This window comes from Pyrgilauda ruficollis, unplaced genomic scaffold, assembly GCF_017590135.1.
Source record: "Pyrgilauda ruficollis isolate IOZ18807 unplaced genomic scaffold, ASM1759013v1 scaffold180, whole genome shotgun sequence".
Taxonomy (NCBI): Eukaryota; Metazoa; Chordata; class Aves; order Passeriformes; family Passeridae; genus Pyrgilauda; species Pyrgilauda ruficollis.
This window is the reverse complement of record NW_024516985.1, coordinates 1,023,205-1,037,572: the sequence shown is the minus strand read 5'-3', so window position 1 is coordinate 1,037,572 and position 14,368 is coordinate 1,023,205. Positions and strand designations below refer to the sequence as shown.

The window sequence follows — 14,368 nt, the reverse complement described above, 5'->3', positions numbered from 1 at the left end:
AAGAGCCATCTCCGTTTCTCTAAACACTGACAATGTCAGAGTTGGATAAATAAGTAAAATAAAAAAAAAAAAAAAATCTCCCCAAACAGCAGAGGAAAAAGAGGGGGAAATTAGACTATTGCTAATGCTAGTTCCATCCTTTCCTACAAAGTTCTGGCCAGAGTCACTGAGATAAGGGACTCTGGTGAGCATGGCTCCAGCCACCACCCCACACCAGCCCTAGAAAAAGGCAGGGGGCATGTGGTGAGCAGAGAAAAGGCAAGACAGAGAGAGGATCTCCTGGGAGATGCAAAACAAGCTCCCTGGATTGCCAGGACTAGTGGTGACACGCGCCAGACAAAGGAACTGCTACTCTATAAATGAGGCAGCCGGGACCAGCACTAGGCTGACTCCAGCAAGAGCAAGCTCCGTGGGCAGGCACTGGAAAAGCAGTCGGGAAAGAAGCACAGGAAGAGCCTGATTTTGCTGCCTCTTCGCCCCCTGACCGGGTTTCCAGAGGCACAAGTACCAGAAAAGTAAGTGACAATGGCCTCTTCCTCTTTACAGCCATCCTCCCCTCTTTCGGGCTTATCTTGCAACTTTCCTAGGAAAGCCAAAATTTCCCCTCAGAGCAGGGAATATCCTAAAAGGAAGCGATTTCTGTAGTGGCCTTTTGCCGGTTCTCTGGATTTTCATTTCTTATTGTGGCACCTCTGGTTCCTGTCATCAAAAATTTAAGAGTGAGGCATCTCATCTGACAGACAGCCACTTACAGGTGGCTGCACTTCATCAAGTGAAGAGACAGTTTGTACCTGAACTTTCCAAATTCCTAGTCCCCACAGAGACTCAGTGAGTCAGACCTTGCCAGAAGAAAATATTGATTGGTTTTACTGCTTTGGAGAGAAATGTTGGTGGTGGGATGTGGAGGAAACGAAAGTGATTTTATAATCACTGCTCTTAACTATTCCTGGATTTTCTTACAGCTGTATAATTACACATTAGGCAAGCTCATTTATAGCACTGCAAGCTGCTGTAAATCAGAGTTATTGCACTGGTGCAAAAGGATTACACACAGTGTCATAGACTCCGAGTTCAGAAATAAAACTTAAATGAATTCTCCAATGCTGTTTGATATTTAAAACAAATTCCTTGCAAAAGCACAAATAATCATGTACTATTTATTCACTAGACTGTGTGGAAATTCACAGACTGGGTCAACAGGTAAAAGAGTAAGGAATAAGTTTTAAATTCCAATCCTCACATATTTAAAAATATCCCCATACTTGACTGGTCATCTGTGTTACAGCTGATGCAGATGTAAAACATATAGGCATTTGAATTTTCTGCAGTTCAACAGTGCACTTAAGAGAAAAAACTTAGCATTTAAAAAAAAAAAATCCTGTTAAATATTTGTAACTCTCAGATTTGTGAAAAAACTTTTGAAACTGCCAATATAAAAAATGTTTCTATTTCCAGGGGTAGCTTTCTGCATAAAACTATTTTTTGAGAAAGTTAATAAACAGCAAAGCATGCATGTTTTTTGAAGTAGCTGTCTCTACTCTTCCTGATTTCCTTGTAACAATACGGGACAATATTTCATTTTCAGAATATTTCTCCACCATGCATTTCTACATTATTTCACACAGATACAAAAAAAAAAAAAAAAAAAAAGAGAAAAAAATAAAAAGGCCAAACAAACAATGAACTGCAAAGCTAACAACCAGAAAAAAAAACCCCTGAAATAAATGCAGCTTGGTTTTACTGCCTGTTTACATAAATCTTTACAGTAGTGATGTGAGCAGGGGATCCAAGAAATTATGTGCTCACAGAGCCAGCATTCCCGGCAGGAAATTTGGACTAAACACAGGTGGCTGAGGCAGGGATGATCTTTGAGCTGCCGTTTCTCTCAGGAGCAGCCCCACAGAGGTTGGTGGCTAGACATTTAGGGGAAAATGGGGCTGTGCTCCTTGTCTTGCAGTGGTTTGTGTCTCACTTTTGGCAGCTGATTTTTGCCATGGTGGCCACGTTCCTCTGTGCTCATGGTGACCTCTGGTGTGGCCCGAGGTGGTCAGCAGCCTGGTGGGAGCTTTGGCAGGAAGACAGGGCACTGGATGCTGCCAGACCTCCAGTCCTCCTCTGGCTGCAGTCACAGACAGATTTTCCACCAGCCTCAGAGCAGACCTGCACAGAATGCAAAAGCAAATGTTGTCTGGGGGCCACGTCCAAACGTAACAAATATCTACATTCTTCCTGATGCGAATGTCCTTTGCATTGGCTGGATTTTCCCCTTTCTGCTCCCAGCAACTTCTCTAACAGCGTGAGCTGCTGCAGGCTGCTCTCTGCTGAGCTGTGAGACGTGGAGCATCTGGTCCCACTCCTCACTTGGAGGAGGATGTGGTCTTCCCTACAGACACAGGCAGGGCAAATGTTTTCTGCTGCTCACAGCTGCCCTCCTGCCTCCCTAGGCCAGAGAGAGGGAGGCAGGAGGGAGGTGGGAGAAATATCACTGTGGAACAGGGTTTTGCACACTGGGTCTGAGGAAAAACAAACAAAAAAATAAACAAAAAAAGAAAGAAACAAACAAAACCAACTAAAAAACCCCACAAAAAACCAAAAAAAACCAAAACAAAACAAACAAAAAAAAACCCCCAAAAAACCAAAAACCAAAAAAAGGAAAAACCAAAAACCTGAAAAACAAAACCAAAACAAAATAAAACAAAAAACAAACAAACAAACAAACAAACCCCCCCCCAAAAAAAACCCAAAAAACAAACAAACAAAAAAAACCCCCACAAAAACAAAAAAAAAAAAAAAAAAAACCAAAAAAAAAAAAAAAAACCCCCCAAAAAAAAAAAAAAAAAAAAAAACCCCCCCAAAAAAAAAAAAAAAAAAAAAAAAAGAAAAAGAAAACCAAAAACAAAAACAAAAAAAAAGACAGATACCTGAAGAACTCCTGGAACAGAACCCAACTGTTTTTCCTCTCTGTGTTTACCTTAAAGCACCGTGAGGGTGTCTCTATGTAGTATTTGGGCTGTTAATTTGGCAGAGAGTGTTGCTAAAGGAAACCCACAGGCCAGCGAAGCACTTTTCCAAGAGAGACTCTCAGGTTCTCTGGAACAGAAAATAACACAAGTGCAACTTCAGCAAATAAAAGCTAAACCTGGCAGAGTGTTTCTTTCTCAGCTTAGCAAGCTGTCATGCCCCTGCCAATGCACTGGAACTCCATTTAGCAAAAGCTGTTGCAGCCCATGAGTGGTTCTTTATTTTTTTGGTGTGGAGCTGTTGTGTAACTAATCTTTCTTCAAAGAGCCATAAAAAGTATTAAGCAGAAGAGAGCTACATGAAAAAAAAATTCCAAAAACAAAAAGCCGTAAACCCCAAAAAAAGCCCACTCTCATGTGCAAAGTAAACCTTTTCTCGAGCCACATCTTTATCGCTATTGCCAAGTTCTTGGCCACATACTCTCTGGTCTCCCAAACCCCATCTGGGTGGCAGCCCATTCATTGCTTTGCAGATCTTCTTTTCCCAAGGCAGGCCTAGAGAGCATGATGACACAGTGTGCAGGCTGTGGAGTCTTTTTTCCTCAGAAAGCAGAGAGCTCTTTGCTGCTGAAGACCTGAACCCTCCAGGAGGGCAGCTGGAGTACAAAGCTCAGCAACCCAGGAGCAGCACTGGGTCAGGTGAAAGAGCTGCCCCTTGAAACTGGGGTCATGTGCAGTGTAGTAACCCCAAACACGAAGGGTGACTTAGTCCTGAGACCTTCACACAGCTACTTTTGAAGACTCCAGTGATTTCCTTTTTCTAAAGGTTCAGTGAGAGCACTGTGAGAGCTTCTGTAAACGCTGCCCTTAGACAGGAGGGCTCCCAGGAGCAGAGATTCTACTGTGTGCATCTTGTCCTAGATTTAAAGGCTCTAAAAAAGGTAAATCACTGTGTCAGCATGGACTGGTTTTTACAGTGCTTTTGCTGCTCTGCTCTGCTGTGTACCGTGGTGTGATTGTCACATAACACCCCCAACAGAGCCATGAGGTAGAGAAAGGAGCCCTTGTTTACTCCTGAAGTAGTTCCTCTTCCCACATCTTATTTGAAATAAAATGAAGTTCACTGATAGTGTAAGGAATCACCCTGGGGATTCAGGGAAAGGCTCTTCTCATTCATTATACCAGCACTGCCAGGCTGGGCCACCCTGTGCTTGTGTCTGCTCGAACACACAAATTCTTACATACACTTGACACTTTTTTCCACAAACCTTGCAGAGGTTAATAAGCAGGAGGGTCAAGGAGGTGTAGGAAAAAAAAATAAAAAAAAAAAAAAAAAAAAAAAAAGAAAAAAAAAAGGAGTGAGCTGGGGAAAAGGGGACCCAAAAAAAAAAAAAAAAAAAAAAGAAAAAGAGAAAAAAAAGGAGTTAGCCTGAGGCAAGGGGACCACAGAAACACAGACAGAAGTTCAGCTCCCTGGTTGCCAGCCCAGCATTCACTCTCAGCATTGATATCTCTCTGTGTCCTTGTCCACTGATACACCTGTAGGATTTTGGGTGGGAGGAAATTTGGGAAGGGTCAGCACTGAGATGCAGGGAGGCAGCAATGGGGAGAATGAGCTGAGGAAAGCTGCGGGGAAGAGCCTGTACCTGGTGGTGAGCTGCTCCTCCTGCAATCCATCAAACTAGGATGCATTGTCCCCTCTGCCCTTCCTTCCCCTCCCAACCCAAAGAGAGTCCCTGAAATCCAAGCAGCCATGCAGCAAACTGTGCATAGTTAAGGTGCAATGAGTGAGTTTATTCCTCCTAGGGAATGTGAAAAAAAAAAAAAAAATAAAGTCCCATGTCAGTGATAGGCAGTGTTTTGTCTTGTAACACCCATGCTCAATCTTGCCCTCTGCCTGAAGCTGAGTGCCACGCTCTGAGGCTTGTGTGAAACTGAAGAGGGAAACTCTGAATTTCCCCTTTCTCCTCTTGCCCAAATCACAGGGATGCAAAGCGAACAAAGCACAGCAGCAAGGAGTGATGGCTGGAGAATCTTTGCTCCCCGTGGCAGACCGGGCTCACAAGCACCTGCCTGGGAGAGGAAACAGAAACCATCTGCTCTTCTGTTGCCATTTACTTAAGGGCTGGGGGGACTTCACAAAATCCAGCGCAATGTGTTAAATAACCAATTTTAGCAGGCGCTGGGCTTCCCCTGTGGAGTGATGGTGTGGCACCGCAGCTTTACTAGAAGCACTCCAATTCTTGGTGGCAGCAGGCATCTGCTGTCTGATTAAGATTTGCAGGAGCAGGTCTCCAGCGGCCAGTTTCAACATGGATTTAACTTCACCGAGGTCAGAGGTATAACTTGAGGGAGGAACTTTCTCGTCCAAGATCTTTAGTTAATAGCATCCTGCTAATTATGACTGAGTGCCGGGCTGCCGGCGAGTCCCCTGCCAGCCCTCAGACATTAAGCGCTGGCTCGGGGGCCATTTGCTGGGGAATGTCTGGCAGAAATGTGCTTTGTGCCTAAGCTGCTCTGCTGCTCTGCTGCTGCCTGAATTGCCTGAAAGGCTTTAGCACGGAGAGGCTGTGAGAGCTGCTGCTGGGAGAGATCTTCATCTCTTCCGCAGCTCGGTCTTTTGTCTGGCGAAACTCGCGGCTGCATTGGAAACAGCCAATATTCCGCCCACCACACATTTTTATATTTTTCAAATGGGTAGGCAGGGGGTGCAAAGAGCTTCAGTTGTCTCTTTGGTGGGTGGTGGTGGCTTGTTTTTCCTTTTTTTTTTTCTTTTTCCCCCTCTTTCTTGCTGTTGTAGCAGATCCGTTTGGGGCTATTTCTTTGCATAATTCTCTTTACATCGTTGCAGATGTGCACCTTAGCTCATGAAACTCCATTTACATCCTACTTCTGAGCATGCCTTCTTGGCCTGAGTTAAATCCTTTCCTCAGTGCAAAATTTTGTCCTTCAAAGTAATTCCTCCAGTGAAAATGGTGTAAACTTCCAGATTTAGGTTGCTGAGAGCAGAATTAATCCTCCTGAATTTAAGTTGCTGTTTTACTGGATTTTGAATTCTCAGCTAAATGTGGGGCTGTTAATCTGTGGCTAGGAAAGGTCAGCAGAAAGTACAGAGTCCAAACCTGCAGGTTAATGCAATAAATCTACAAGTTATTTGTACAAACAGGTGATTTCTGCACAGATTTAAAACAGACCAAGTAGATGACATGCATTTCATATAGTGAATCAGAGAAAGCTAAAGAATACATTGCTTGGTTGTGCACAATTAGCAAAGACCTGAAGCTGCAAATAATACATTGAAAGACAAGTCTAGTGAGAAGAGTTGGAGCGAAGGAAGGAAAAGAAGGAAGGGAGTGAGACAAAAGAAATGGAAATCAGATCCCTTGCCAGCAAACTGGCTGCATTTTAACTAGAAGGTGCTGTGGTTACAGAGAACTCGAGGGATGTGTAGGTGACCAGAGCAAAAAGCTGTGCTGAAACGTTATAATCACTGCAGGATTGGACCGGGATAATTTATCTGCTGTGTTTCTAATGGAAACTCCAAGCACAACAACAGTAAACCCACACCAGTAAAGGGAAAGAGGAGAGGAATTTAAGGTGGAGAGACATATAAGGTGGCTTACACCTGAAGCAAAGCTCCCCAAAGTGCTATCCCTGCAAGAGGAGGCACCGGGAAAGGAAAGGCGCCGTTGTTTGCTGATCTCGAATAAATGTCAGAAATACAAACACGCGTTTTTGAAGTGTAAAGCAGGAGCTGTTCTCACAAAGGCATCTGTTTGCTGACAAGGCTTGTGACCACAAACGTAGCATTGTCCTTCCCAAAGGCATGAGTGGAGAGACAAAGAAAGCACGGCGTGAAGGAGTAGGCTGGGTTTATTTTTCCACCAATAACACCACTAACAGGACAAGAGGGCACGTTCACAACACCAGGGCTGGGTGTTAACCTGCTTTCCTACAGCAGGAAGAAGACAAGAAGCAGACTCTGTCTTGGTATTTGTAGCTGAGATGTAAACAGGTACCCAGCAAACACTGACCCACATGGCAGAATTACAGTGCAGAGCCCCAAAGGTCTGGCAAAATACGGCCCAGCCAACCCATTAGCAGAAACAAGAGAACCCAAATAACTTCCCCTATGTTACAAAAAATAACTACCTTTGTACAGATAAGTATGTCTTCAGAAGAAAAAAAAAAAAAAAAAAAAGAAACAACAACATAAACACCAAAACAGAGGACAGAGAAAGAAGCAGGTGGCATTCTGCATTTCACATGGATGTGAGCAGCTGCTTGGAAGAATAAATCTGTAAAGGCAAAAGTTTTGCCTTTGGCACTGAAAACATTGCACTACAGAGAAGCACTGAAAGACAGTGTTTAAATCTGTACCACTGATGTGGCAGTGCTCTTGCCAGAAAGGTACATGCAACATATTAGAGGTAGGAGCAAAGCACCAAGCAGATTTGTTCCCACAGCGCAAACCAAAAATGATACATGGAGTAGGACAACAATTAAAAAAAATAAAACTAGAGATATAATCCCCATTTGGATCAAGCACTGAGTCTTAATGTAAGTCTACGAAAGACGAGAAAAACTCTCAGCAACCTGAAATATAAAGGTTTGTTTTTTGAAGGAGCCTTTCATGAAACAAGGCCATTTTGGTGAGACAATTTTCTCATCCCCTAAAGGTATGACCGCAATTCCAGACCTCTACCAAAATAGAAATGTGTTACCAGTGTAAAGGCCAGGGCCAAGAGGAGCATGTGAGGTGTTGTCAGCGCAAGCAGGCATTTACAGTGTTCAGGGGTGTGCCTGTGCTGGTTGCATCCCTGGCCAGAGGTGTCTGAACACAGCTGTGACAGGATCCACAGTGCTGCAGCTGTGTTCCCCTGGCAGCTGGTAATCCGTGCTGGACTGCAACTCGAAGGAGCTGGGCAGGAAATTCCCTGCCTTGGCCCCCTGACAGGGCATCCCAATTAAACTGTGAGTCACATTTATGTTTCTTTATTCCCTTGGACTTTTACTGTGTGTTTTGGTGAACCCCGAGTGTCTTACATGGTGTAAGGTTGCTTCAGATGGAAACAGGGTCACAGCTGGGCTGTCATCCCAAAGTTTCCTCTTCCTAGGGATGAAGGATTCTATTCCCTCTGCTCCCCACTCCCCTTTAGAGGTCTACAGTAAAGAAGAGTTTGCCAATGGGTATAAAAAGCTGAGATTTTCACATGCATAAGAGGGTAAGTGGAAACATTTGTCCTTTAGTCTCTTGGCTGTGGAAAGCTATTCCCTGCTCCAACTGTCTGTGTGCCATTGGCACAAAGAGCTGCTTCAGAAATGGAGGAGTCTTTCTCTCCCAGAGCTGTGGGAAAGGAGGGAAGGCACTTTCCCATGGTGGTGGAAAAAAGGTTAGGGCAACACAAAGAACTTCTGGCAGTCTTTCTGGTAAATGGCATTTAAAATCACTGTGCACCCCTTGCCTCAGTACTCTTCTTTGCCAGGTCTGTTCTGGGCACAGGGCTCCCTTGCCTTGGCTCTGTGAGGGTGGGCAGGGAACAGCTGGGGAGAGGTTTTGTCTGGGATGCCAGCATGCTTTGTAGGAATCACGCTTTCCCTCATACACTTATGGCACTTGTGGCTTAAGTCTTGGCATTTCTCAGAGGCTAAAGGAGAAGCCAGACAGAAAAGTGTCTGACACCAGCAGTGAAAAGGACTGTGGGCTGGGCAGGGAACCAGACTGGTGCAGCCCTGGAGAAATAACCAGTCACACATGTCTGTGGTGGGGGCTGGCTGCTCACTGAAGGCCCATGGTGAAGTCCACCTGGCTTGGTTCCAGCCAAGAATCACCAAGCTTGGGTTACCTGGGTGCAGACTCCAGGGAGCTGTGAAATGAGGCTGGGATAGTATGGACGTATTCTGCCTGCTTTCCCCCATAAAAAGTGCCTGTGTGGCTCTCATGCAGCCTGGTGGGATGGCAAATGCATTGTCTGTTGGGAATTCTGTTGTAGGGGAGCCTGGAGAAGCTGGACTTGTAGCAGCACCAAATGCTTGTATAAGGAAATTAAACTCCTTTACCTCCTTTGTGAAGTTCTTACTGAACTCTGGCACCCAGTTGCATCTCTAATACTTCTGATCATGACTTCAGGGTGAATCTGTAAAGGACACAGAGGACAAGAGCACCAGCCAGAGAGGCTAAAAATTAGAAGCCTAGCACCACCACTCTCTGCTGGCCACTGGCCCAGAGGTTACAGTGGCCCTAAAAAAGCAGCCTGTGTGAAAACCAGGGGTATCCAGCATTCACTCACCATCTCCTTTGCTTTGCAGCACCTTAAGAATGACAAGGAAGATCTTCACCAACACCAGGGAGAGGTGGAGGCAGCAAAATGTCAACAGTGCCTTTGCCAAGCTGAGGAAGCTCATTCCCACCCACCCACCAGACAAGAAACTGAGCAAGAACGAGACACTCCGCTTGGCCATGAGATACATCAACTTCCTCGTCAAGGTCCTGGGAGAGCCAGGCCTGCAGCAGACAGCAGTGGCAGCTCGGGGCAGCATCCTGGGCTTCTTCCAGCAAGCCCCACACTTGCAGAGCATGGAAGAGCTGACACTGATTGAAAACTGTGGTGTCTCCTGTCCCAGCATGAGCAGCAATATAGTAGAGTGTTGGTCAGAGTCATCATCCCCCTAGCAGACAACGAGACGTGCAAGTCTCGGTGTTAGTGTGGTAGTCCCTCTCTCCTGGCAGAATCCGTGGGTTGCTCTTCCACGTATTGTGATTATTTATTTGTATTTATTGCTATTTAATTTGAATTTTTATTTAATAGGATAGGAAATCCTTGGTCGTGCAAAAACCTGAAAGTCCAGACGGAGAACTTGTGGTCTCTGGGAACTTGGAAGGACTCGCTGCTGTCGTGGCAGAGTCCAAGCCAGAAGAGCCTTCTGTCCAGATCTCCTCCATAAATCAGGGCATAGAAATTCCTTCAGTGTTTCTGACAGGGAAATAAATTATTCTCCCATTCTATTTCCAGGAAACTCTATTGAGATGAAGAATTATGACAGCACCACAAAATTTGTCCACAACAGATGCCTGGCCTCAGTAGTGAAAGATTTTGAGATATGTGATATTTGACACAGTCCTCCCTGAGTTGTTCTAGGGGCTAATTGCACTCTCTCTTGAACTTGTGGATCTTATTTCTAGCTTGATTTTTTTTTTTTTTTAATTTAAGTCCTAGCCCTTGAACCTAGCTACATATTTCTTCATCAGCCAAGAGGGACCCCTTAGAGCAAAGCACGGTAAGCATAATTAAATGGTAGGTTAAAGCAAAAAGTGCCAATTCAAAATGGCCAAATACATAGTCATAGATGAGTTTCAGTGGGTTCAATAGGCAAAGTAAATCTTCTCCATAGCAGTGACAGTGTGCACGTGAAGGAAGATGGTCAGCTATACCCCAGCTGCCTTAAAAGCCCATCAAAGAGGTTGGTGACTCAGTGCCTTTGTTCTTCTGTAGGAACTGTAGCAATGGGGGAGGTTCTTTTTGGAATGGAGGTCCTAGGACAAACACCTCAGTGAAAATCTTTGTGGACAAAGCTATGTCTGTGGTTATGCTGACTGCCCTTAAATTCCTGCTTTCACCTGCCCTAGCTGAGATTCTCCCACCTGGATACCATCCCAAAGGGGCCAATGGAGCCAGGACAAAGAAATTGGTGTAAATATCTTCCATTTGTGAGTCACTGCCCTGTATGAACCATGCTGTAGGTGTTTACATGATAAGCTGCATAAAAGAGGCCACTGTGGGTTATTGTTGCCCACAAAAAAATCCAATCTAATTTCCTAACTTATAACTCTATTTCCTGAGTTATAACCTGTGCCAGCCAAGGCCTGACCTGCTCATGTGACTTACAAGCAGCCCAAAACAGCAGAGAAAATGACACCAGGTTTAAGCAGAATGGCTTTCTGGTGAGATCCTCCTCCCACTGACACAAGTGTCTCTTGATTTTCATGTGGACCAAGGTACATGTCAAGGCTTAGAAGAGAAAATTGTTCATGACTGGTGAAGAAATGTAGTTTCTGTAGGCCAAGGCATGTCCTTGGGCTGTTTCTGTTTGTTCATGAGACAAAGAGGTGCTTTCAGAAAGCAGAACTAGGGTTTGTGCATGCAGCATGCATGGCCTTTCTGCATGAGGGGATTTGGCACCTGAAGCTGAGCTGCCTTTCAAAGCCTCACCAAGCACCGGGTGCACCAAAGAAGCCAGGGCTGGCTCCTGCTGTGGGAATGCCGAGCTGTCCTTGGCACTGACAAAAGCCAAGGTCTGACAAGAACACAGCTCACCCCATCCAGTGCTGGTGCTGGAGGTACAGGCATGCTAGTCGACAGATTTTGACCAAAAGAAAGAAAGAAAGGAAAAAAAAAAAAACCTGGAAGGGGTTGATTTGGTTGATTCATGTTGATTTGGTTTCCTTTCTGAGCACTGCTAACAGTTTGCTTATCCCTGGGTTTGTGAGCTGCCAGGATGGCCCTGGGGAGCAGCTGGGTGGAAAGGCACTGAGAGTCCTTTGTTTGTTTCTCCACACCTCTGCCCACCTTAACTGTGACTAAATGGAGCCACAGCCTCTTCTGCATGGCACCTCAAAGGTGATGAGCCACATCCTCCTCCCAGCTTTCCGCTGGCTTGCTGGAGTTGCAGCAGGACAAATTAGTCCAAGTAAATCAGAGCACTTCCTGCTGAGGCGGGGTGGTGCTGTTGGGTCTATCAGTCACTTGCTATCCTAGGAAACACAAATCAGCAAGGCAAGGAAAAACATCTTGTGAGCAGCTGTCATACTGGGAAGGGGAAAGAAAACCTGGCAATTTTGTAACATAACACTCTTGTTGTATTTTCTATGCTAAAAACCTTCCTTTCTTGTTATTGCTTCGGTTCATATCACCATTTTCTTTGATCTCCTTTCAGTTTAGGAGCTCCCTACTGTCACATTCAGCAAGTATTTCCCTAGATCTCTCTACCAAAGATTTCTTTTTTTTGGTCAAGTTTCTTCTTTATGTTTTGGGGATTTCTTATCTGCGTCATCATGAACAAATACAGTGCAACTGATAACACTTTGTGCCATATGATGTTATTTAACCCCTAATATATTCCAAATAAATTATTTAAGAAACTAATCTTTGTTGCTCCAAACTTCTTTAAAGTTTCACTTTACATTGGTAGAGGATCTCAAATACCTCATGATGTGATTTCCAGCAGGGGATTTTTCTGCTGTCTGTTGTGCAAGAGTCTTGGTGGTAGAAATGGCATTATCAGATGATGAATAATGACAGGAGTTCTTTGTTTATTACAATTTCTTACACTTTTAGTTCATATTGTATTTCCATCTATGTGCTAAGAAGATTTTGACCAGCCATTGAAAAAGAGAAATAACTAAAATTTCATTTCACGATGTTGCTATTTATCTCTTCCAAACATTCACAAGTCAAAAGATTTTAGTCAACTTCATTTTAAAAAGCATATAACAGTCCAAAGAATTAATTTGCAGTCCATTGTTATCTGGAGATGTTCAGATAGGCACAACCTAAAGATTCAAACAGGAGTCCAGGTTGGGATAGTAAAATTAATTCAAATTTGAGGGGAGCTTAGGATGTATAGCTGCGCTTTCTAGCTAACATCTGGTGGGAACTGGGAACAATCCAATCCCCAACCAAATCTGAGGCTGGGAGAAGGTGAGGAAGCACTAGGGTGACAGATGCAGAAGTTGTGAGGAAGAGATGGGAAATCACTGGATCACAGAGACAGCTTCAGTTCCATTCTTGATTAGATGTCTAACACCCCTGAGAGTGTTCTATGAACACCAAGAGAGGAATTTCTGCACAAAATATGTGTCAGGAAAGCATAGTCTCAAGGAATTATATACAAAAGTCAAGAAATCAGCAAATGTGAGGTTCAAAATGTATTTATGTGTGATGTCCACTGTGTGCTTATACTAACCAAGGCAATGTCACCTTAGAGAGAGCCCTCTGCTTCCAGCAGGTGATGCCAAATTAGTTTAAATGCTGAGGATCACGTGGCAGTCCCTCCTGTGGAAGTGAGCATGGTACAGCCATGCCAAAACAGTGTTTTTGGAGTTGGCTGAAAATGTCTCAGATATGTTGTTGCAGTGGCAAAACCTTAGTACAAATGACAAAACTATCCCTAGTCCTAAGGGATATTATTGCTGTCCCCAGCTGTAACTAGCAGCGCTGAATAGAGTTGTATGAACAGCACTTTTTTCTACTTCTATAATTATTTTTTTTTTCTGTGAAGCTATGCCTGTCAATACTGCAAGGAAGACCAGCTAAGGTGGTATTTTCTAGAAGCATTCTTGGTATCTCCTGGTACTAAAAGGAGTGCTGGAGAGTTAAAAGAATCAAGGTCTGCTCCAACCCATGGTGCTCCTAACCTGCACAGAGGGTGTGAAGTGTGCTCCTGTGAATGTGTGATGCAGAAACCTCAGTGAGAGGTTTCCTTCACTTGGAATTTCTAACAGGATCAGTGGATGAATACAGCTCCACATTTCAGCTCAGATGAGGATTACTTTCTCCAGAGGCAGGAAACAAGTTCTGCCACAGTTCACCTGTCACAGAGCCTAAGGGAGCTGACACCCACCACGCCCATTTCTCAACATCCCTGTTGTGGCTGTGGAATGTAATTGAAATTGGATATTTGGGCTGTGTAAGGACAGGAATGAGTTGCAAATGTATCTTGAAAGGATGCTGTAGTCTTGTGCACAAATCCCAGTGAAGGCCAGCCTGTGGTTAGAGGAAGGCCAGGTCTGCAATCTGGATTTTGGCTTGAAATTCTGTGGATTCAAATCCTGGTGGATGTGACTGTGCTGTGCCTGGCACTAGACAATGCACAGTGAGATCCCACATGTGTTTCTGGAGTATTGCCCACGCTGAGGAAGACACTGTGGTGAGGCTTGTACTCAGCAGCCTTGTTTGCTGTACCTTGCCAGAATCAGGGGGGATGAAAAGGTACAATGAGCATCACAGAGGGGGATTCACAGCATTCCTGGGACAGCTACATTAAATGGGAAAGTAGAGTTGTTTCAGGACACTAAGATCCATCCTAGCATCTGGTTCTAAACAAAACGTAAAGGTGTAGCACCAATGTGCTTCACAGGCATATGATTCATGAACCATTTTGGAACTTATCTTCCAGTGTCTAACCAGTTTCCACAAATTTCTTTGCTGCTAGGGAATGATATGCAGTGACCATGGATGAAGTGGTGTGAGCAAGGCAGATCTGACTTTTGTTCTTTGAAGGCTGGGTGATGAAAGGAGGTGGAGAGAATGGACGACTTAACTACTGACCTGTGGGGCAGGGGTCACTTGGGAGCCAGTCTTAAATCTAAAGGTCATTGACACAGTGACAGAGTCCAAATCCACCACTTT

The 14,368-nt window shown here is 44.5% G+C and overlaps 1 protein-coding gene across 2 annotated transcripts; it reads left to right on the top strand.

Moving 5' to 3' along the window:
* The first annotated feature begins 393 nt into the window (after positions 1-393).
* On the top strand, positions 394-12,057 carry TAL2 (TAL bHLH transcription factor 2). Of its 2 annotated transcripts, none has more exons than XM_041464585.1 (2): positions 394-515; positions 9,270-12,057. In XM_041464585.1, the coding sequence occupies exon 2, from the start codon at positions 9,280-9,282 to the stop codon at positions 9,631-9,633; it is 354 nt and encodes a 117-aa protein (XP_041320519.1). In that variant the 5' UTR covers positions 394-515; positions 9,270-9,279; the 3' UTR covers positions 9,634-12,057. The 2 variants fall into 2 exon arrangements, with proteins under 2 accessions (XP_041320519.1, XP_041320518.1); XM_041464584.1 differs by lacking the exon at positions 394-515 and adding an exon at positions 7,816-7,934.
* The last annotated feature ends 2,311 nt before the right edge of the window (positions 12,058-14,368 follow it).